At 41.1% G+C, this 24,235-nt stretch overlaps 1 protein-coding gene across 5 annotated transcripts in view; it reads right to left on the bottom strand.

The window, feature by feature from the left end:
* Nucleotides 1-908: 908 nt before the first annotated feature.
* ctnna1 (catenin (cadherin-associated protein), alpha 1) overlaps nucleotides 909-24,235 on the bottom strand; it is a 93,469-nt gene continuing 70,142 nt past the window's right edge. For all 5 annotated transcript variants that reach the window (XM_074648230.1, XM_074648232.1, XM_074648229.1 and 2 more), the window contains exons 15-18: nucleotides 22,632-22,813; nucleotides 16,600-16,705; nucleotides 4,534-4,668; nucleotides 909-2,806 (exon numbers count right to left, since the gene is read on the bottom strand). In XM_074648230.1, the coding sequence (XP_074504331.1) occupies nucleotides 2,519-2,806; nucleotides 4,534-4,668; nucleotides 16,600-16,705; nucleotides 22,632-22,813 (711 nt within the window). In that variant the 3' untranslated portion in view covers nucleotides 909-2,518. The remainder of the gene's footprint in view (nucleotides 2,807-4,533; nucleotides 4,669-16,599; nucleotides 16,706-22,631; nucleotides 22,814-24,235) is intronic.

Consider the following 24,235-nt stretch of genomic DNA (forward strand, 5'->3'; position numbering starts at 1 on the left):
CGCAATCCCAAACCATGTGGAAAAAGTTGTCAACAACGATCAAATCAACAGCACCCACTGTATGCAGTTTGACAGGAGTGGGATATACTATGTATATACATACTCATCTGATACGATAAAACAAACTGTAAAACACATCCTAAAGGGAGCATTCAGGCCAGGGTATGGTAATCTCCTCATTCTCCTGCCACTGTGGTGCTCTCCATCTATTTCACATCAAAATCTTAAATAGATGTGGATGAGTTGGGTTAACTCAATAAAGACCACTCATCACAAAATCCCCCAAACATAGTGATACTTAAACTGACCTGCATGTGTAAGAATTTGAAAAAATTGGATTTGTCTTCTCGGTGTCCTCTCCTGTGATGAGTCAGACTGACTCCGATGTGCGATTACTTCAGCACGTTGGGAAGAATAGACCATTCATTCCAAATACTTTCTTGCTTCAGATGCATTTATCTTGACATTGTGCACGTTCTTGGGTCTCCAACTGCATTTTCCTTCACAGGCTATTGTTAGAGACACCACCAGAAGACTGAAGAAATGTGTTTGATGTTAAAAGCTGCACTTATTTCTTTTTAAGAGAAAATAACCTACAACAGTAGCGCAACCCAATTACAGAAGTTACAAGAGCATACTGTATATAGCCCCCGAGTCAGTAATGCAGATTGTATGAGACATATGTATTCATAATATAATGCCTTAATTAAGCACAGCAGCATATTTGGGGGTGTACGAAAACTCATTTCACCTTTGAGAGCTAAAATTATTCTTTAGGGCTTACACTTTCCTTGTTTCTACAACACAAATCTGGTATAATGGCAAAACAAAGCATATAAGGAAAGTAGAGGTTCAAGTGAGGGAAGAAAAACATCTCAGTATGCAGATAAGAAATAAAAAAAACTGGATTCTTTTTAATTGTTTATTAAGATATAAAGCAGGCACATGAATATAAGAAACGTGTGCACTAATAAGTCAGCTCTCAATAACAAAAAAAAAATCCACAGCAAAGTTGTTTGATATCACTCAAGATTAAAATCCAGACTCAAATACAGCAAAAGACAAACTGCCAAAATGTTTGGTTCAACAGTACAAAAAAAAATCCACCTGTCAGATAATCATACATGCTCATCCTGCTATAGTTCACAGATGTCAAACGAGCAAAACAAAGATTCAGCCCCGAGACCAAAGCAGCAGTGCTTCAGAGCCTCGCTGTCCACCAATGCACCACGATGCAGCAGAATATTATGTATGACTGGAAAACATCCCACAGCTGTTACCTGAAGTTAAAAACTCTAACTCTCTCTTCATTTTAAAGCTCCAACTCCTGGCAAATTGTTTCTAGTTTTCTATAAAGTTTGTGCCCGGATATAAAACCTTGATTAGTGTTCAAGCTTAAGGACAAGGAATATAAACAATATGTAGATTAAAGTCAGTGAAATCCCCCTCCTTTACCTCGCCTACGTCTAGAGCTGTAGAGAGAAAACATATTGATCCCTCAATTTGGACACATTCTTAAGATTGCGGAGGTGTTTGGTCTCATTGACAGTTAATGAAGCTTGTCGGCTTTGGAGAGTAACAACACGGGGTCTTCTCATTGTTTAAGCCCACTGGGTTCTCCCAGACTCTGAGGAGTCGAGGCTTATTTACAAAGTTTGACTGAACCGGGTGGATCTGCGTGCACATGCACAAGTTATGCAGCAAAAAACAGAAGGCTGGGAGGAATACTCAGTCACCTTGGTTTGCTGTATGATGTGAACATGAAAAAAAATACAATTTAAGATGCTTAAATTATAAAGAAATGACATTTACCAGTCTAAATGTTAAAGGGGGAAAATCAGTCATTCAGCACTGGAAATAGTGTTTAGGTCGGTTTAAACTTGAACTGTTTATAGTGGCATAACAAAAATGTGTATAAAGTTAGAAAAAAGGCAGGCACACATGGAAATATATAGACTTTGGTTCCTTACAGCTGAACCAAAACATATTTAAAATCTTACCAGTTAGCCCAGCACATCCAAATGAACTACAGTTATTGCTCGAGTCAAAAAAAAAAGGCAGACAGATTTTGCATAGTTGATATTTGCAGTACATAAAGTATGTTGCCATAATCAAACAATGTAGTGGAAAACACCAGCGACCCCACAGTATTATCATAAAACTGGTTAGAATACAAAATAACCAAAAGCCTCTTCGGAATTAGTTCTTATAATATCTATGAAATCTGCTCCCCTTCATCCCATAAACATGACAGAAAAAAATGGGAAATATTTTAAAAACAAAAATGCATTTGTCCAGTTGATTTCCCCTCTAACTGCATTTTTCCAGACAGTTAATGCTACAGACTAGAGCAAATCTGAATTTATGGAATAGAAATGTAGGAATATAATGGGTCAAACAGAGAAGCCGTCTATGCAAAGGTGGAACAAATATGATAAAACCTTTTTTCTTTTTGATAGAATGACGAGCTCTATCTATATATAAACTCATTGGTCAGTATGTTGTGTTCTCTGGGAGTCTAGATGCTATCCATGGCTTTGAACTCGCTCAGAGCCTGCACAGGGTTGATATGCTTCTTCTGAGAGGATCTCTTGACCCGGTTGGTTTGATCGTCTTGCTTCTCTCTCTTCACCAGAGGCTTCTTCTCGGGAGCTTTCATCCTCCAGGAGATAGCCGGCATGTTGAGAGCTTCCATGTTTTTGCTCTTCTGGTACTTAGTAGACGCGACGTAGGACGCCTTGACGGTGGACACCACCGTGTTCATCAGGTTCTTTGCGGCCTGAATGAGGGACATGGCGCTGTCCAACTGAGTACATAGAAGAGACGGGAGAGAATACAAGAGAAACGGTTAGTCTTGGAAAATGGAGAAAAGCAAAGCCCGTTATTTTAAAATTTACATCCGTTTTAAATTCATGTCCATTGAAAATGAAATGTGCCCGTCTTTTTAACGTCTTCCAGTTCTGTACTGCAGGTTTTTCCGGGGGGGAAACTAAGACTCAAGTGATTGTACGGGAGAATTAACGACCTTTCAGAGTTTGTCTGGCATACAAACAGATGTGAGAAATTTCAGAATATGGAAAAAGGTCACACTAATTTAATCTCCACAATTTAATAGCCTCAGAGACACTGGTGACACTTGACTGAAGTGTTGGAAGCATGGGCTCATTTCAGCCGTACAGAAAGGAGGGAGGAATTCATTATATCCTGCACAAAGACACAAGCTATTTTAATTAATTTGACTGGCAAGTAAGTGGTTAATTAATGCTTAAAAGGGCCTGTAAACACTGGCCTTGTACACTCTTATCCTAAGTAGTAAAAAGGTTCGGAAACATTTGGGCAACATTAGTCCTTTCTAGCACAGAGAAAGCCATTATTTCTGTTATCTGTTTATTCAATATAAAATATAAGCTGCAGATTACAGTGCAAAGAAATGAATCATTTAATAATCACAACCAACAAACAATACCATTAAGTCTTTTTCATTTATGTGGGAAACACCAGATAATAAAAGTTTAGAAAGTAGCCAAGTATTCTATTGATTTAATTACCTTCCAGCTAGAGATTTCGGCACGATCACGATATTGGCTTCCCTCAATTAAACGAACATGATCGACTGAGATATTGAAGTTTAAAATGCGCGCTACGCTTGTAGAAAACTCCGCTGCCTATCAAATCAAGCGCCAGCCAAAAGGGGACAATCGAGATGTTTTGGCTTCACTTTTGGGGAGCTGTCATGCTGCGTGCGCAGCCGACATCAGCAGCCTGTGAAAAACGTTCCTGAATGTTGCGGCTGCAATCCAGAGTAGAAAAAGTAATATATTGTATATTACTCGTTTTAACAGAGAACAGATTGACAAAAATCAATATGCACTGAATTCACTTGAAAGAACCACATTTGAAGTCTTATTTTAACGGAAATATTTTTACATTAGCAGGAATGTAGCACAACGTTAAAGTGAAATTAGAGCTTTGTTGATTTAATTTTGGGTAACAAGTTTTGGTGCAATTTTATTTGCACTGTGAAATAAGGACCAGTCTTATTTTGATCAGGGGTATAACGATTCATCTACTACATTGATTTATCGATTTATATTCCTACGTTCCAACTACATCGATAGGCACTTGGCAAGTTGTCCTTCGCGGGGAACGTATATCGATCTAAAATCGATTTGCACGGTCAAAATCTATTAACCTCTAATTGACCTGAAGAGAAGTTATCGATTTCAAGTCATTGAATCGTATCGTATCGCTCTAGATGAGCCAAATATCGTCCTTGAATTGTATAGGAAACCATGGAAAGTGATACATATCGTATCGTTGTAAAAACGTATCATTACACCCCATAATACATTATGTCCCTAAAATCAATGAATAATCGCAATCTCAATATTGATCAAAAATAATTGTGATTATCATTTTGGCCATTATCACGCAGCCCTATGCTCTACTACTCTTTAGTTACTGTTGGGCCTTTACAATGAAGATTGTAAACTGTAGACAGTGTGTCCATGGTTAAAATGATGTTGAACTCACCCCAGAGACGACCAGCTCTCCTCCAAGGTTCTGCACCTCGGCCTTGACTTTGCTGCAGATGTTGAGCTGGTGGCAATACAAGGCAATACGCTGCAGGTAGGCGAGCAGGTCCTGCTTACAGGTGGAGTCGGGGCACTGCGAGGGAGGAAGACAACATGAACATCAATTAGTATACATGCACCAACAGGTTTGTGGTCATAATACTACCTGCTTGCAGGTTGCACAATGAATCAATTTTTGTAACTTGCTGGTACCACTCAATCTGAATATTTATGTGACTCTACAGACGCCCTGATCTCTCACTTTATCAAGATGAGTTAGTAGCAGTGTGACAGGTAAGGTAGACACCCACATTAGGGCTGTGCTCAGAGCCAAAATGACAAACGCACGCCCACAACCTGGTAGATTGATATCTCATCTTCACAGGGTTAAGCACCGTCAAGTCACACAGAATGCTAATTCTATGAGGAGGCAAATACTGCTGTCAATCAATTACTTTTAGCTGGTGGTGATAATCTTGTGTGAAGTCTTATTAGAAACAAAAATATCAGCAGCCCTGTTCGTAGATAAGAAATGTTTTTAAAATGTAACAGTCATCATCCCACCTTCCTCCCCGTCAGTAATTTGGCTTCTTGCCTTAAAGAAGTTTGAGAACCCTCCACCTCGACAACTTAAAACCATGACTTCAGGTGTAAAGGTACGAATAAACTGCTCAGAGTTGGAGACGCACTCAAACAGGCTCCAATAAATACAATTAATTCTCAGAGGAAACATGCAATGGATGAGAGGAAGCTAAAATGTGTGGCAAAACAGAGGGCACGGATTCAATATCAAGTTGAAAAGGCCTCTTATTCTTGTTCCCAACAAGGCATTACAATATTGTCAAAAGTCAGCTAAGAACACAAAACAAAACACATGGAGCCATAAAAAAATCCATCAACTTCAAGAAAAGCCAATAAATTATCATAAAACCCACTTGATAATAGCGGTATGCGGAGAGCTCCACAAATGCATGCCATTTAGCTTTGGCAATCTTTTTGAATTATTTCATCTCATCGTAATTAGAGCCGGGTCCTACCTTGAAACACCATTTCCAATCTTTTTTCCTAGTTTGCTAAACAAGCCCCCTGCCAGCAGAGTAATTAGGCCACAGTACTCTTGTTAGCTGCTCATCAAGTGAGAGATGTAAACACCCTGATGGGGCTCTGACGCTTTACATCAGATTGTAGATCTCAGCAGAGTGACCTGACACACTAACTGTATATGTCAGCAATGATCATGACATGGTGGGACTGAATGTTACAGATAATCGGAGGGCGGCAGCTTTTCACATCCCCTACTAACTAAACTAACTTTACCTGTGAAAAGCACAGAGGCGACTATGTTTGTGAGGTAAGCCAAGAGAAAATGCTGGCAGAGAACACCAGTATTTGCAGGTGCTTGGCAGTCAGAAGGAGGACTCCTTTGGCAGCTGTTAATTTGGAGTGCAGGGAGAAGGTGAAAGGGAGGTAATAGCAGCCAATATTTTAATTGATGGAATCTCTGCAGGAAGGAGGCGTCGCTGCTGACGAGTGTACACGAGTGTTTGCATGTGTCTAGACAAATTGGAGAGGCACTTTGTCTGGCTATAAGCAAGCAAATGAGTGGTCATCTCTCAATAATGTCCGTTACCACTATTAAAGTGCACTAAATCCACACAGGGTGAGGAAACCCCTCATTTCTCTATGCAAAAGGGAGGAGGAGGAAACATCTTTGGTATCAAGATTTTTTTTTTTGACACTTCAAACAGACTAGGACTTATGATGCTTCTAATCCTGCTGAGCGCGTCAGTATCCCTGGTGGGAGCGGAGAGCGCTCCGCTGAATATAGTGCACTCACTAGCAGACATACACCCATGCAGGCACAACTGTGCTCATTCATACATCAGAGTGATGGTGTGCTACAGTAGAATAAGAACACAAAAAAACACGAGCGACTTTCTTTCACCGTACTCAAAGAAACCCACCCGTATCTACATACATGAACTAAGGCTGTCAAAGTTAACGCGATAATAGCGCAAATTTGTTTTAACGCCACTCATTTCTTTAACGCATTAAGGCACCTTGCGATTTTTAGGTTGTAGCGGGCTCAATTTCAAAGAGTAGAGTGAAGATACTGACATCATATGAAAATAAAAAAACCTAAGGAATCCATTGGTACCAACCATGTCATACTAGCTTTTCGACAAGGAGGTTGAATAATGCTCCAAACTGAAGCTACATTTTGGAGAGGATAAACGGTTATTGCCATTTTCAAAGGGGTCCCTTGACCTCTGACCTGAAGATATGTGAATGAAAATGGATTCTATGGGTACCCACGAGTCTCCCCTTTACAGACATGCCCATGATGCCTATGATAATCAAATACAGTTTGGGTCAAGTCAGCGCACTGACAGCAGTTGTCTGTTGGGCTTCAGTTTGTCACGTTATGTTTTGAGCATATTTTTATGCTAAATGCAGTACCCGTGAGGGTTTCTGGACAATATTTGTTATTGTTTTGTGTTGTTAATTGATTTCCAATAATAAATATTTACATACATTTGCATAAAGCAAGCATATTTGTCCACGCTAATCTGATAAGAGTATTAAATACTTGGTAAATCTCCCTTTAAGCTATATTTTGAACAGATAACAAGTGTGCGATTAATAGTAATTAAATATTTTAATCCATTGCCAGCCTCAACATAAACACAAATTAAAAGGACCCAAAAACAAATAGGACGTAACCCATTACATTTATGTCTTTCCTTATTGAGAGTACTATAGATGTCCTCTGACAATATTAATAAAATGGTCTCCTCTGTAACTACCATCCAGGCCTGATTAATAGAAAGATGGGCTAAGTAGAGAGGAGGGAAATGTAAGAGTTGACATTCTATTAAAGAAAGGTATGCAAGGAGGAGATGAGGGGAAAGAGAGCTTAGGGGGGGGGGGGGTGATCATCATACATGGCTGAGAGACTAGAGAAAATGGGAGAGGGAGGAAGGTGTAAAAAAAGAGGGAAGAACCAGAGAAAAATAAGTAGTTGGAGAAAAGACAAGGATGAAGAGGGAGCCAGAGGGAGAACAGTATGGAGGAGTAAATAAGGGGGAGAAATCCAACTGGGGAAACGGGACATAGACAGGAGGATTCAACTGTAGTTGGGAGGGGGGTTTAAGTAAGTAAGGGAGTGAGGGTGTATGTGTGCAGACACACACACGCAATAGCAAAGACCTGGGATGAGGCTGAATGCAGCAGCCATGCTAATGAGGGCTTGGGGAAGTATTCAGACGGCTGAGAGCAGGGCACTGTGAAAGCATCACTTGTGCTCATACTCAGCTCAGCTGCTGGCTTCACTCGGCACTCAGGAAACTCTGCAAGGCTGCTCTGAGTGTGACATGTGAATACAGAAGTTGCACAGAGAAGAGACAAGAACACCTTGGATTGTTTTTGGTAATGCAAATAGAAGCGCTGCGTGTGTGTGATTAACTCGGGGTGGTATTCACGAGCCGATCGTTGTTTCGGTTGCTAAAGTACCTCGCTGACTGCCTGCACTGTGCTGTAGCGATGTTTCCACAAACCAGATGTATCAGTAGGTAACTCACATTACACAAAGAAACCTTTTTCTCTCTCTGCTTTTATACTCGGCGGTATGAATAATTAATAGTGCAAATAACAAATGGGGCCTATAAGGTAGATGTTAATGCATCTGCAGGTTGTGTGAACGCCATAACCCTGCAGTCGTGTTCAAAATCCCATCTAGAACATCACTATTCAAACAATTCATTTCCATTTCACAAAACAAAATTTGCTCTTGTGTGAAACAGAAAAAGGATCGTCACTCTCGTTCCCACTGAGTGATGCTCTCCTCTAATAGTGACTTCAACCATTAGAGCCCATCATTGTAATGTTTTTTTTTTTTTTTTTGAGTGCTGCTGTAAAATGTTCCTCAAGCCTGATGATATAGATGCTTTTCCCGCATGCTGTGTGGCCAGTTATGGACCGGGACCGTTAACCTTGCTTGGTCAGCGACTATTGAGAGAGATGGCAAAGCAGGCAGAGGGGCACTAGAGACTTCATCACACAAGACTCCGGATATCTTTCCAAGGCAAACTAATGGAAAAGGTGAGTCACCATCTTTCAAAAGGAGCCAGCAGTACAGGTAGAAATGTCAATGATTCTTGTGGAGTCGTCCTTGTCTCTCTTCACTGCTGGCTTTAAGTGCCTTCTCAGAAAAATAAAAGGTGAAACATCAAAGTTGGGTCAAAGGGCAGCGGATCATTATTCAAAATGTGCTAATTGAATCTCCATTCTCTATTCATGAGGGATTTTCTTCCTAAGTGTGAGAGTAGCTCTTGCTTTATTTAGCGATCCTTAGCATTCAAGCTCTAGAGAAGGTTCACAGTAAACCAAAGCAAACATATTTTTCCCCTAACAACAAGCAGCCCACAACATAAGAAAAGGAAATGAGGCAATAACAATGACAGAGCAGGATGTTGAACAAAAGGATTTCACTGTGCTACGTGTTGGGTAATGTCCATGATATAAATGATGATCAGGAAGGTCAGGTCCCATCATTGGAAATGCCATGCGGTTCCGCTGAATTCCATTATACAGAGACGGAGGCAGAGCCACTGTGCTGCTGCTGCCCGGCGCTGACCTTTCAGGACGCATCACCCAGAGGAAATGCCAATTTCCAATATTTACTGACAAGGCAGCATTCTAATGTGCGTTGCTCCCGGCAACCTGTTGGGAGGTGCCACAGGGCGGTGAGCGTAGAGGTGTTTTCAGATGTTTTGTTTGTTAGTCACTGCCTGTCATGACAACATTGATACTCCTACTGTTCTCAGATCCCAGTGAGGTGATGTTGAGTGGTTTTATTACTAAAAAAAACATTAAAAAAACATTAAAAATAGGGCCGTCAAAGTTAAAGCAATAACACGTTAACGCAAATTCGTTTTAACGCCACTCGTTTCTTTACAGCATGAACACAACTTGCAATTTTTAGGTTGTAGCAGACTCAGTTTTAAAGCTAGAGTGAAGATACTGACATCATATGACACTACCTAAGCCTTAGGTGGATGGATTCCTTAGGTCCTAAAGAAACCATTGGTACCAAACATGTCATACTAGCTTGTCGGGAAGGAGGTTAAATAATGCTCCAAACTAAATTTTGGCGAGGAAAAACTGTCATGACCATTTTCAAAGGGGTCCCTTGACCTCTGACCTCAAGATAGGTGAATGAAAATGAGTTCTATGGGTACCCACGAGTCTCCCCTTTACAGACATGCCCACTTTATGATAATCACATGCAGTTTGGGGCAAGTCATAGTCAAGTCAGCACACTGACAGCTGTTGTTGCCTGTGGGGCTTGAGTTCGCCATATTATGATTTGAGCATATTTTTTTATGCTAAATGCAGTACCTGTGATAGTTTCTAGACAATATTTGTCATTGTTTTGTGTCGGTAATTGATTTCTTCTAATAAATATATACATACATTTGCATAAAGCAGCATATTTACCCACTCCCTTGTTGATAAGAGAATTAAATGCTTGTCAAATCTCCCTTTAAGGTACATTTTGAACAGATAAAAAATAAGCAATTAATCGTGATTAACTATAGACAATCATGGGATTAATTACGATTAAATATTTTAAAGACAGACGGATCTAATCAAAAATAAAACAACATGTTTTAGACTGAGGAATGTTTTTTTACAATACATCACCTGTACCATGCACATGAGTTTCTGACGGGGGACTTTTGGCCAGTCGGGGCAGAGAAAAAAATCATGGAGCATATCAAAAATCCACAGTGCCTGGAGAACATTGAACAACGTCTACGTGCAAGCTGTTCAAACTAAACAAAACTGGGGGGTCTCGAACAACAACTTGATTATTTCTAGGGGGTCGTGACTTGGAAAGGTTGAGAACCACCGCTCTGGACTTTGGTGTGATTATTGGAGAGCCAGAGACAGTACAGCAAAACAGCTAAAAAGAATGTTATTTCCAAAAGTATATCAATAATTATACCTCAACCCTATAAATCACCCATATCATAACGTACTGACAGCCCAATTTGTTCTCCTGCCACAGTTAAGACTTCAAACAAACACAAAAACCATCATTCAGACAAGCTTCACTGTGTGGTGTGGTGTCGTGTTGTGGATGGATTTTCATAGCTCAAAAGGAAACAAATCCAAAACCTTAGACCAGCCAGCACGTTTCACCGTGCGGCTTTACTGCTCTGACATACAAAAGATCTACCAGGGGGAGGGGAGGATATCAGACATTCGTGTGCGGTAGAGGGTTGTGGATAATTAACTGTGCCTAACCTGAGAAAGGACCTTCAGGACAAGAAGCCACCGGGAACCTTTATCTGCCATTACACCTCAAAACTGCCACGGGGGTTGCAGGGAGGCAGAGATATATACAGTACGTGTATTTTATAAAGTGCACGCTGCCATTGGGGAAAATAATGTGACCGGGATCCATGGAGAAGTTTAAGGAGATACAGGAAACAAAGCACCTGTTACTGTTACTCTAGGCAGAAACTGAAGTAAAAGATGTGGCTAAGCAGGGATAGGAAACAATCAATCAGACGCCCTATTCACAAGACCTCTGATGAAGTTAAGCATGAAGGTGTTTTTCTATCTATCCACAGCCTAGTTAATGGACTTTACAGTTAATGCGCTGTACATTAGATTCTGTCAGTCTGGTGCTGATTATGTTACTGTTGATGGCTAAATATAAATCTGCCATGGTCTACCAATATCAATCAAGATCTATTTGAAACACAATGATGATGGCCAGATCTCCTCCCCTCGCTGCATCTGCTAAAAAGATGCTCCATATTTGCGTGGGGGCCAATTCAATCACAGCAGCGCTTGGGAATGTTAATGTGACACTGAAGCCGACAGAGTGTCTGGGTATGACAGGAGAAAAATCAAGCTGGGGGCGAGCCAAAAAGACCGACTTTAGAGGTAACCACGGGGACCAATTAAATGGTCCTCATCAATTTTTAATGTTCGCGCTGCACCTGTCAGTCAGGCATTTCACTGTAGTACTTGTAAGCATAACTTAGGACTAACGGCTGCTACAGAATAGGGAAGTACTAACAGGCATGTTAAAACATTTATACATTAATTTTTGACATTCAGACTTTTATTTGGCCTGACCCTTGACTGCTTTATGGCTCACTTGATACCCGACTGCTCCAAAAGCTCAGATTTGCAATTGAGGGTTGAAAGTCAAAGACTAAAGCCTACAAAAAAAATATTCAACAGCTGCATGCTATTTTGCCTGCCCAAACCGTGGTTATACATCCCAATACGATGGTTGGCTGCTCTTTCTATTTCCCTCCGAAATAATTATCCACCTCTGGGAGCTCTTTGGCTACCAAACGTGGCTCTTTCAAGGCCAAACTCCTTTTATTGGATCTTCCGGATTGACATAAAGCATAAAAATATTGAATCATCATGGGTAAATGCCTTTCAAAACAATCAATTGGGAGGCGATACATCTCCTCAACCAGCAAATAAGGTGGGCTTCACTTGGTTGGGCTGAACTGCAGTTGGCTGAAGCCTGACCCTTGAACTGCTGAGCTGAGAATTTGTGGGCTCTCTGGGTGATTTTGCTTCCCCACCGCAGTAGGTAATTTACAACCCCTGTCTGCTGTAAAGCGTCTGGGGCCAGAGCCGGGATTAGACTGTGACCGGCAACAGAGCTCATGGATCACCATAAATCTCCGCTGATTGAATGCAAATTGGAAAAGTACACTATGTATGTCAGTATACATCATGAGAATAAAGCTTGCACAACAAACGCGCACGCACACGGCGAGCACATGCCTATTCTCTAAATATGCAAGCCTTATTTTATGTGTTTGCACGTGTACATGCGAGTGTTTATGTGGTGAGCGGGCGAGCAGGGGGAAATTTATGGGCTACATGGTGGCTAACACATTTGCATTATAAATCTCAATTACATAGCATTATTTGTTTACCAGCCTGCTCAGATGGAAGTCTCATAAGGTGCCCTGCAGAGGAGCGTCATAAATTCTTAATAAACTGCAGTGCAGACCTTTGTACAGCGCTGACCTAAATCCTGCAGCTCATCTCTGCACTACACTCGTTTCTTTAAACTTTAATAAGGCTCTATTACACATATTTAACCCTTCTTCAGAAACCCAAAACTAGACCGTGTCCACCTAGGTATCTCAGCTGACCACAATACGCGCGTAAGAAAAACACGCGATGACACAGTGTTGCGAAGGAGAATGTGTGGCGAGATGCTGTGCTATCAGTCTGGGACCATCTGCCGATGTGTTTTATATGAGGAGTAAACCCTCATAGGCCCCCCAGGCCAGAGGCACAGAGCACAAGTGATTAATATGCCTAGGTTAATGAGCAGTCCCAGCACTGCCTTCGCTCCTCTGACTCTCTGTGTGCATCTTGGTGATGATTCACTTTCACTCAACTATTGCTGCTGGAGTATGTAGACCATCCCAACATGCCATGCCTTTGCTGTAAGTGCGCCTGTGGCATCTCCTGCTTTGTTTGAGATATGGCCCTAAATATAAACTGCCTGTGTAAATAAATAAATAAATAAAATAAAAAAACTGCCACCTGGCAATTATACTGCTAATTAAAAGGCGAAGCACTCTTAATGGATTCATCTCTCAGGAGGGATGTTCCTCTCTCCACACAAATGCATTCCCCCCTTCCTTCTACTTCTCCTATCTCTCCATCATTCTCCTCCCCACCCCGTGTCCATCCCTGGGAGCCCTGGCTGATGTGTTACGGGTGAATGTCGCCTGGTCCGCCAGTGTTTTGGTCTCTGCTGAGAGGGAGAGGCTAAGAGGGACAGCTGGATGGGTTCACAGGCTGGAGGGGTCCTCACTCTTGGCAAAGACTTCTGTTCCAACAGCCAAAGCTCTTCATTTATTCATACTTTGAGTGCTTCAAACCCTGAAATCCCGTAATAGTGTACAGTACACACTCGCAAACATATATACACACACACAGAGGACGAGATAAAGAAACGAGTTACCTACAAAAGAGTTTAGGCCGGGGTGAATAAAACGGTCGCACAAATCTAACACATCCGTACAGTTATGCTTGTGGAGAGGCAGGCCAGTCAACAGACGTGTTCATGTGTAGGCATAAACACACACACGCACAAACGCACACCTGCACAGTTGCCCATCTGTTCTGTTCTTTGGGGGATAACACTGTTTTCATTAGTGAATTGAATAGTGAAGTGAATAAGCATCTTCAAAAGTGGCAGCGAGGCATAAAAAAGTAACTTTCCAGAACGGCTTATTCCCCATTCAGATGATTCGGATGCAATTAGGTCAGAACAGATTTTACTTTGTGATAGACACGGGCCTGTAATATTAAAAATCTGAGGTCACCTTAAATAAAAGACATGCAGCGTCTTGGAGGCCAGCAGCTCATTTTGTCAGACTATGAGGGACTTGATATACATTGATATCAGTACGTGGAATATATTTCACTGTTGCCCCAGCACATCTCTGCTCATTACACAAACAACCGGTAGAAAAAAAGCTGTGATAAAACTACATAATCCTTAAATCAATTATTAACCACAGCCTCGTGTAGGCAAACCTGGACTGTTTGGAGACAAACATTTATGGTGCTAAATAGATTTAAACAGATTTGTTAATGACCAATGCATAGCATTGAAATCCACGTGTTGTAGCCAGCCCTCAAACATTCAACTTGAATTTACTCATCACTTAACAAAGAAGCTTTATGCCATTTCAACGTTTTGCCAACATATCAGTGGAGATGTCAACAAAACCAGAGCAAAAGAGACCGACAACGCCTCGATGTTATCGAAAATGAAATCTTACAGCAAACATCTAAAGCCAGTGTGTGCCTTTCTGAGCGAATGTGTGTTCTCGGCTAGAAATGGAAGGAACCCACAGCTGCTACATCTAAACCACAGAAGCAAACCCATGTCTTTACGGGATAAGACCTCAATCTGACAACCGTGTCTTGTTGCAAACATCACAACTAAACTCGCCCATGATTTAACAACAAAATGTATACATATTGCAAAACACTGAGGCCATAAGTCTCTGCCTAAGAGATGGCAAATGAATAAGTTGGGGGATAAATCATGTACAGTGTCTCCCTGCGGAGGGGTACAGTGCAAGTATTTAAGTGAAATATGAGGCCATGGATAATTGAATGTGTGTTTCCCAATGTCAAGGACCAAAGTCTCTGGGGTAAGGGATAGATGTGGAGAGATGATGGAATTGGGAATTGGGGAGTGGGAGACGGGAGAACGAGAGCGAGGGAGGGAGTGTTTGATCCTGAAAGAAATTGGCAAAGACTGGTAAGGGGTGTCTCATGAATAACACAAATCATAGCAGTTGTTAACATCTGAAGGGTTCTGCTGTGCCAGCCTTTTACTTGGATTTGCTCCTAAACGTGCAAATGAGAAAAAAAATTACATAAATAAAAAAGCATTTGTGCAAATCGAAATTACATGTACTGGATGTTTTTTGTATAAAGCTCTTAAAGTAATAAGAGCACAGAATATTCCAAGAGAAAACAAAAAGTTTTCCTCCTATTCCGAGTCTTGGCGTACACACAGCGCTGTTAAGGACAACGTTTAAAAACAAAAGGAAGGGGTGTCAAGATGCAATCAGTATGAAAGGTTTGCTTTTTTCCAGCTCTGCGTGAGCACAACAGCACGCAGCAAAGACAGTTCCTTCAGCAACACAGGAGCAGAGAACGAGTTGTGCATTTAGGTAATGAAAAACTTTACAGTACACTCAACTTCTGCACAGAACATTCATGACTGTAAATGTAAATGGAACCTCTGGGGGAATATGACCATCACATTGATGAAATGCACCCCTTATTGATGCTCAACTGATACATGTGTTGGACGAACTAGTATTAATGACGTATGTGTCTTCTAACACAGCAATTACAAATAGGTCTGATTCTTTGATTGCATTCTGAGGTCCTATATCACCAACACGCAACAGGGAAGTAAAGTTAATATGATACTGGAGCAGGGGTTAAGAAGAAAATGACTGAATTTGACAACATCTTTCATGTGGTTCCCCCTGTCTGAAACATGTCATGTTGCAGGCCCAAATAGGAAGTTAGAACCACCCTGGTTCCCTTGACGAAAAAAACATTTTTCTCCATTGGGTTTTGGATTCTTGCAGAAAATAAGCTCTGCGTCAAACATGTTTATGATACTTACACATTTTGTTCAGCAAGATAATCATCACAAATAAACACCACTTATACGATTTATGATTTTTCAGAAGTAAAAAGCTAACGCTAGGCTATAAACAAACTACACCATGGTTGCATGAGTGCGAGTGTAAACAACAAGGCTGTAAAGGCGGACGAGTTGGCGTGATGACGTTTAGTAGTTTCATTTAGCCCCTTGTTAGCAACTGCCTTTTTAAAGACACGTTAAGGCTTCAATATTCACGAGTGGGATATATACTGACGTATTTTATATCGTAGAATAAAATGTTACAATATCTTAAGCTTGTGTTAACAACAGAGCTTATTTCAAGCATCTAGAGCTTGACCATTTTAGCCCATTTCTGGCCCGAATTTTGAGCCACATAACTCATTTTAGAGTTGGACCAAATTTCAGCTTCGTCAGGTGTCGTTTGCCGTGCAGGGGGTGACCGAGGACCAATTAACGTACAGAGTATGCATAGCTAAACCAAAAACCCATTAAAAAACCCATTGACTTTGAGACGAAGGAGCCTGCAGTGATAAAATGCTAACTCGTTTCCAGGTTTTAGGACTCATACCTGCACCACTTATAGACATGATATGAGCATTACATCACAAATTTTGAGCTACAATTCATTTACACAAGCAAATGAGTAATTTTCCTTTAATTGTCCCGTGTGTTGCTGCACTTGATCGTGCCCTGACAGCGTCAATGTGGCACAATTCTAATTATATAGTGGGGTCGTTAGCACAAAGGTGTAGTCTGCATCAAATCCTTTGGGACGGAGGTTCATTAACGACTTACATTGTCAGCGATGGTGCGGCCCAGCTTGTCCATTCGTGATCCTGCCTCTGCAATGCTCTTGGCAGCGCTGATGACATCAGACGTATTCTTCAGTGGCCCTTTCCCCCTGGGGAGAAAATGTGGAAAGATCAGTCGCCGTTTGTGATCTCATTCAATATTCAGGAGCAGCATCTCGCTCATGAAGCGGCTGTTTGTTTTGGAAGGTTGTTTAGGTTGTGTATGGATAGAGAAGCATGACTTATGGGAGTAGTTCGGGAATACATGTGTATGCGGGTGCACAGATGATTCCGCACACATAAAACACTAACAGTCTGGCAGCATATTGTTCAGTCAGAGCTGAGCACATTTTATAACCCATTAAATGCAGAGGGGCAGCCTTCACTCTCAAGGCTGTCCTTAAAGACTGGGACCATGGCGCTGTACTATCACACTCTTTTCCAGCAACATTAATCACAAAATCTGGTGTTAAACTCATTTTTTTCTGTAATTTTAGCATATGATAGATAAAATATGTTGCTAACGGGTTATAAGAAACCGGCAGCACTATATTCAGGATTCAAGAGGCTACATATTATAGTGGTTACCAGTGCCATATGCTTTCTATCCCAACAGAAAGTCTCAGTTCAATCTACTTGGCCTCTTTTATTCAGGCAGCTTTGAAGGGTTTATTAGAAGGCTAAGACGCAAATCCGACTGGTTTCATGTCTGCTGGCGGAGAGAAGTTGGTTGCCCTCAAAAACGCTACACACGCACACACCAGCTCGTCATTTGTATGGTCATTTTCATCCAAATATGGAACAAAGAAACAGAGCCAAAGGGAAAAAATTAGATAATTGAAAGTAGAGGGATGAGAGTCCAATTCAATCTAAAGACTTTTGGTCATTGTCCTAATGCTAAGCATTCATCGTTGACCCTTGTAGAGCCAGACGAAGCCCGTCCCAAGTACAGGTCAGCCCAGCCCTGACCTGACCCACTGTAAAGCTCGTCAGCCATTTGCGTTTGTTTTCTAACCCCCACAAGGGACTCTGGTACACAGTTGGCAAGAGGCACAAATTGGATTCAAAGCTGCTCTCTCCAGGCTAAAAAATGAGCCATCCAACCCAGAGCAGATGGAATTTTGTGTTCTGTTCTCTCGGCTTCCTCTTCCCTCCCCTCCCATCTCCAACCCTTCCCCTCTCCTGCTCTCCCTCTGCTGCTCTGCTGTAAAAGCAAGTCAGAGTCCTAGTAGGAGGCCACGCGTCAGAGCACAGACTGGAAGCTCTCTGGGGACAAGTCAACCCCTTTGAGACAGAGCTGGAGGCATTGTGATGAGTTCTGGGGCGAAAAAAAGCCTGCATGGAGTGTGTTTAATAGAGTGTTGCTAGTATTATGTTGTAGTTTGCCTCAATAAAAAAACATTACATCAGAATGCATAAATACAGCAGCCACTGATTTCTCCCCAGCCACCGATTTCCCTCTTAAAATATCCCCCCGAGAAATAAAGAGCCAGCTGCTGAATTTCTTCACCTAGGTGGCCAAGTAACGATAGAGGAAAGCACAAAGAGGCCACGGAGATAGACAAGAGAAATCCTGACAGGAGGACAGCCTTGTAAGATTTTCGTGGTGGATTTGTACATGGAGAAGAAACTGGGGACTTCGGGTCTGGTGACAGGCAGGCCACCAGATGGGTGTAAGCCACATCGGACTGAGCACAGAATGCTCTAGGACAGGTGGCTAGCAAATATGTTGCATGCTTCCAAGCCACACATGCCTTATTCATGAGTGCCGCCAAACAGCCATAAGCGATGAAGGAGTCGACAAGAATCTCTCTCACTCTCTGCAGATTTGTCAGGAGAAAGGTCCAGAACAATTACCCCACACAGCATTAACCTTGGCAGGGCTTTGTGCCAGCTCAAGGTTAAGGGGGCATTAATTTGGGCACGGCTGAATTAGCCGGCGACTGACCTTCCGTGTGCTGCTGCCGCATGCGAGAATCAAGGCATAATGTGAAGATATATATTCATCCCGACAAACATCCATGTGGTCCGTCGGACACTCACACTGGCAGACTGCAAACCAAAGTCTCAGAGTGCCAAATAAGAAGTCACGATACCAAGTTGTGTTATTGGCCCATAAATTAGCAAACTCTGAGTAACTGCACTAATAACAACATGACACAAAAGCCATTACCACAGCTTTCTGTTTTAAACTGTTTTTCTAATGGCTATAACCGAGCAGAGAGAATATAATGTACTGTACCACATTGAATGTGGTCATATTGATCATCACTAAGGTCAAAGACATTAAAGTTTGCCCCAAAACACTCCGAATTCAAAACTTGCCAACCCAGGATAAATATTACTCAAAAATATTGTTTTTAAGGTATTAAAAACCTTCATTTAGAATTCTATATTTGTGTACATTTAATGAATAACGCAAACACTCAAAGAACAAATAAAGCTACTTGTGAATTTAGTGGTATTTAGTCATTTGGTTTCTGCAAATGCAAATCCAGATGGTAGACTGGCTTCTATGTGCACATCAAATCAGGAGAACCACGTGATTAACCAACATAAGCTCGGGGCATACGTCGTTGCAGTTGCTAGGTGACCGTTGCACAGGTCAGCCATGGTGCATCTCCAATACACGTTTAATTTGGAAAAACCTTAGCTGCTGCTGATAATATCAAACTATGGAACGGCATTCCAAATTAAAAACATCTGTTTTTCAAGGCGATTTAGGGCGGTGGTTTGTTATTAAATCCCAGATGAAATATGCAGGAGATTAGAGGATTTTTTTATGGTTTAAAATCCAGCCACTGCTTAAAAAAAAAAAAAGGCCTCGTTGGGCATCCAAAAGAAAACAGCATTTCTCTGCTTGTATTACTGAAACGTAAATAGTCCACATGTTATCATTCTCTTAGCCTTACTGGTTGATGAATGATTTTTTTTCCTTTCAGTTTGACAAGTGAGTCGCTACATTTTAGCAAAGATAACACCTGATGTTCAGAACCAACGCAACACCTTTTTGATTAGTATAAACACATCACATTTTGCATTCAGTGCATAACAGTTTGATACTGACAACTCAGTACTCACAAAGCTTTGAGTATCTATCTTCTTAATGTATTTGAAATTGTTGGTTTTTTTCTGCCAGTCTGGCTTTTCTTGCTTTTGATTGGAAACGTCCAACAAAACAAATTTTAAACTACATTTGGAATCATGCAAAATGAGTACATTTACTTAAAAAATATAAAGCAAAAAACGGTGTTGGTAGGCCTGCAGACCGTTGCTATGTATAACAGACCGTTGCTATGGGCGCAGTTCTGATGTTGGGATAATGTACAGCTGGCAGGTCACTGTAGTGAAATAAATACCTTCAGGGCGATGCTTTGCGTCGGTGCCACATCGCCCTGTCAGGGTTTATTTCACAACAATGACCTGCTAGCTGTTCATTGTATGTGTACACGCTTTAACATTAACATTAAAACTGATTCTGATACATGGAGAAAGTGTTTTCCAGTAAATCCAGTATGAAAAAAAGGCTTTAATGGGCTGTTTTCCTTCCTGGAAAGATCTTTTTCATTTGAATTGCTTGGGTCTGCTTTATATAGTAAAACCGAGAGAGGAGCAGCCTTTATGTTGATATAAAGATGTCACTGCAATCAATAACCTCTTAGTATATATATATACACAGCTGACGCCATCTAATAAAGAAACACGTGTGGCACTCAGAGATAGAAGCAGCATCATTTGCATCCCATTTACATGTGTGTCTACAGTGGATGTAACGCAAATGGCAGCAATTATTTTTTCTTGGTCCTTTGGATGAATAAGCAGCAAATAAAAAATTGCAGGGTTCTGTGTGACCTCAGTCAGATCACTGGCTGTGGTAGTACTTGAAACTCTGCTGCAGCTTTCCAGTATTGTGCTTCTTTGGCTGAGGAGACGGGATCTTTGACCCATTCAGAAGATGCAGATAGAGAAGCAGCATGTCATCGTCATTAAGGATGTGACTCAGAGTTAGGCACAAAATGTCCTCTGAGTAACTAGCTCGAAAATTTTAAAAAGGCACAGTCATACAAATACAGTCAGCTAGTCATAATGTCTCTTCACATCCTCCGCACACACCAACACACAAACGCACTCACACTGTGCGAGCTAGACGATCACGCAGAGAGAAATGCTGTCCGACCCTAATCAGAAAGTGTCAATATGATCACACACACAGCGACGTATTCCAATGTTGTGTACACACATGCATGCACACTATCGTAAACAGAGTAGTTTAAGTATAAAGAAACATACATCCTTCTAGTTATGTCTGTTCTATCTTGTTTTGTCTTTCAGGGTTTTACGGACAGTACTTAGGAAAATTTGTTTACAATATCAGAAATCATTACATAAATGTCGTCTAGGCAAGAGCATTGATTCATTTGGGAGTGACAAACCGGTTCCAATCCTCTGTTTATATTTTGGTGGTGGTGCCATCCTTTCATATGGATCACTGATGTTTTTAAAACTGATGTGATGTTGATTAAATTCAAATACATTTTTCATCTCTCTAGTTGTTTACACTGTCAAGATTTGCCAAACAGCAGCTTTTCTGCAGAAATTAATTTTTCAGAAATAAGAAATACGTTTGTAAGTTTTCAGCAAATACACTGCTTGTAACTACAGGCTTCAGACACACCTAATATGATATTAAATATTTAATGCAAAGAGGTTTCCCAGGACACATCATGATTCCTAAGATGTTTTTGGTTTCAACCATTTCTGTACCATCTTTATTGTCTCAACAAACCACTGACAGCAAAGCAGCTCTGCTGAGAGACGGTTCATTTTAGATTTACAGTGCACACCCAGCTTTATTCATGTACCAGAGAGAGGGAGATTTGATGCACTGCATATGGTTGTGCATATTAAGATTAGGGGAGGAAGGAAAAAATAATCAAGAAGAAAATCCTACCAACAGTGCTGCTTAAGGGGAAATGAACAGTTTATGCATGAACAGTAGTGTTAAACTGGGTGCATATTATTGTGTAGATATGGGTAAATGTTGGGAAACAAATGTAGGCTTATTGGGTGATTGTATTTGGCTTGAAGAGTAACTTCAGTAATTTTCAACCTGGACCATATTTCCCCATGTTTTGTGTCTAATTGACAAATAGGAAAAATAATTTCTGAAATTTGTCCAGTATTTAGAGAGTGCTGTTGATGACAGCCACTAACGCGCTGCAATATGGTGCTATTGGGGCAAGCTGGCACCGTCATTTACATCCACTAAAAGTGCCTGTTTTTTGCCGTGACAGGCTCTGATTGTTATTATAAGTGTCAGACATCATGGAAAGAGTCTCGCTTAAGGAAAAGTCTTGTTCTGAAATCTCATGAGGAGACGTGTTCCCGGAAGACTACGGTGGAATAGTGGAATACATCCATGGTGGAAACGCGAGTGATAGCCGGGCAGAGTTTGTTGTGTTGGAGTACAGAAAGCGTAGTTTAGTGTTATCTAAAAAGATTTTCCATGTCATGGCTGAATATTTAGATGATTTCGACAATGTGGATGAGGTCTTTGAATTCGATGGCTGTCCGTATTTATTTGAGCCACAGTATACGGATATTCAGATCTCACAACGAGACTTCTTGAGCGGGACTTGGACACGATAACAAACAGACCGGATCAAGTGAAAGGTAAGAAAAATGTTTCGCAGCTGCCGGTTCCAGAGTTATTCAATACTGTACAAAATTTTAAAAATTGTTGTCCCCAATAGTCACAGACACAAAAACATGGGAAAATAGGGTCCAGGATGAAAAACACCAAAGTTACCCTTTAACTTAAACATGCATTCTGTCTTGGAGGCATTTTGATTAAATTGTACAACTATTGGAATATTAATGTGAGGATGGTAAGATGACAAGAGTGTAGCCATACTAAAAACCATTCATTCAGATGTCTTCTGAGGCCAGACATATCTACAATTACAAAATGAGCCATCATTTGCTAGGGGAGAAAAATGGTTCTGAGTGTGAGCCAAGCTGTTAGTCTGAACTCACCTGGTGAAGTCTGTCATCTCCATCATGATCATGCACATCTGCTTAGCCAACACAATGATGTCATTGCCGCTGTCATCCCACTTGGATACCTCCGCATCCAGCTTGCTCTTCTCTTCCTGGAAGCTAGCCACCTGTTCGGCAATAATCGCCCTCTGCTCCTGGGGCAACTGGGCCATGATAGCCTGGAGGAGGAATTATGGGAAGCGTAGAGGGTTAGCACACTAGACCTCAACATACTGTTACACAGGTCATTCCTGTCTCCAGGGCGTTTTGTTTTACATCCTCTCCTATGGTTTCCATGGATGCACATGTATTTTCTTGCCAGGCAAGAGCATGGTGTTGTTGGAGATTTAAGCAGAGGACCAGCGTGGTTCTATGGTGCACTACGGTGTTCCTTGTTTAACTTCTTGCATACATTCTTACGTTTTGTACTTGTTAAATGATGACTATACTCCCTGGCCACTTTATTAGGAACACCTATACAATCCATTGCAATCCAGTACAACAGCTCTGCCACAAAATCTTCCTTTACAAAGTTCATAATGTTAAGTTTATTACTGAGGTTGTAGTCAGTGGTGGTGTGTACTGGACTGTGTTATATTGAAATGTGTTTCAAATACTCTCCTATTCTCAATGGTCTTTGTAAAGGCAGAATTAATAGCATAATAGGCATGTTGGAGTGAAGTCTTAAGACTGAAAAATTACTACATGAATTGCTTTTCTGTAAATAAATGTCATCACTACCAGTATTCATGAACATTTCACCGATTGGTGCAGGTTAAATGGTCACACCGATTTTTTTTTTTTACTGCAAAAGCTGGGTTCAACATGGGGTTCACAGCCACTAAGTAAAATTATGTGACATCTTCTGGAAAAATATACTGATATTGAACTCGGTGCCTCCGGCCACTGAAGAAGATCAATATAAGGGCATTTGTTTAGCGGTACTTAATATTGTGTGCAAATGTGTTTAGCACCGTTTCTATCCATCCTCTAGGGCTCGACGGTTAAAGGGCAGTTTCCAAACAGGCAATCAGACATTCAATGAACGAGCTTGTGAGGCCGAAGTGGGCAGACACTTAAGAGCAGGAAATCGAATATCATCGCGAGAGCGTTCATTCCATTACTGGTAAATAGGACTCTCTCTCTCTAGAGTCACCTAAGCTTGAATAAAGCTGTTCAGGCCAGTGCAAAGATGAAAAGCCCCCACCAAACAAAACAGCCAGATTATCTTCGTTGAACAAAACAAATGGCATGGAAGTGTACTGAAGGATCACTCCAGCAATAGGGATTTCTTAGATTCATTTATTACTCTGCATTTTTTAAACACTTTATTTCACTTCTTCTAAGAAGAGAGAAAATAATTTACAGAGTCATCTGCTGAGAGTCTTTTCAGGTAGGATACGGAGTGCTTGAAAAGTCTAACCTGAACATTCAACATATCAACCACCAACACTAATTCACTGGTTCAGACGAGGACATGAGATTTGGGAAGAAAAAACAAAACAGACGGTACACATAATTGAAAATTTTGATAAAAAATTTAAAAGATTAGAGGATGTAATACGCAAAATATTAATTAACTGTGTTTACCCTCTTATGGC

The sequence above is a fragment of the Sebastes fasciatus genome, chromosome 10, assembly GCF_043250625.1.
Source record: "Sebastes fasciatus isolate fSebFas1 chromosome 10, fSebFas1.pri, whole genome shotgun sequence".
In the NCBI taxonomy this organism is placed as follows: domain Eukaryota; kingdom Metazoa; phylum Chordata; class Actinopteri; order Perciformes; family Sebastidae; genus Sebastes; species Sebastes fasciatus.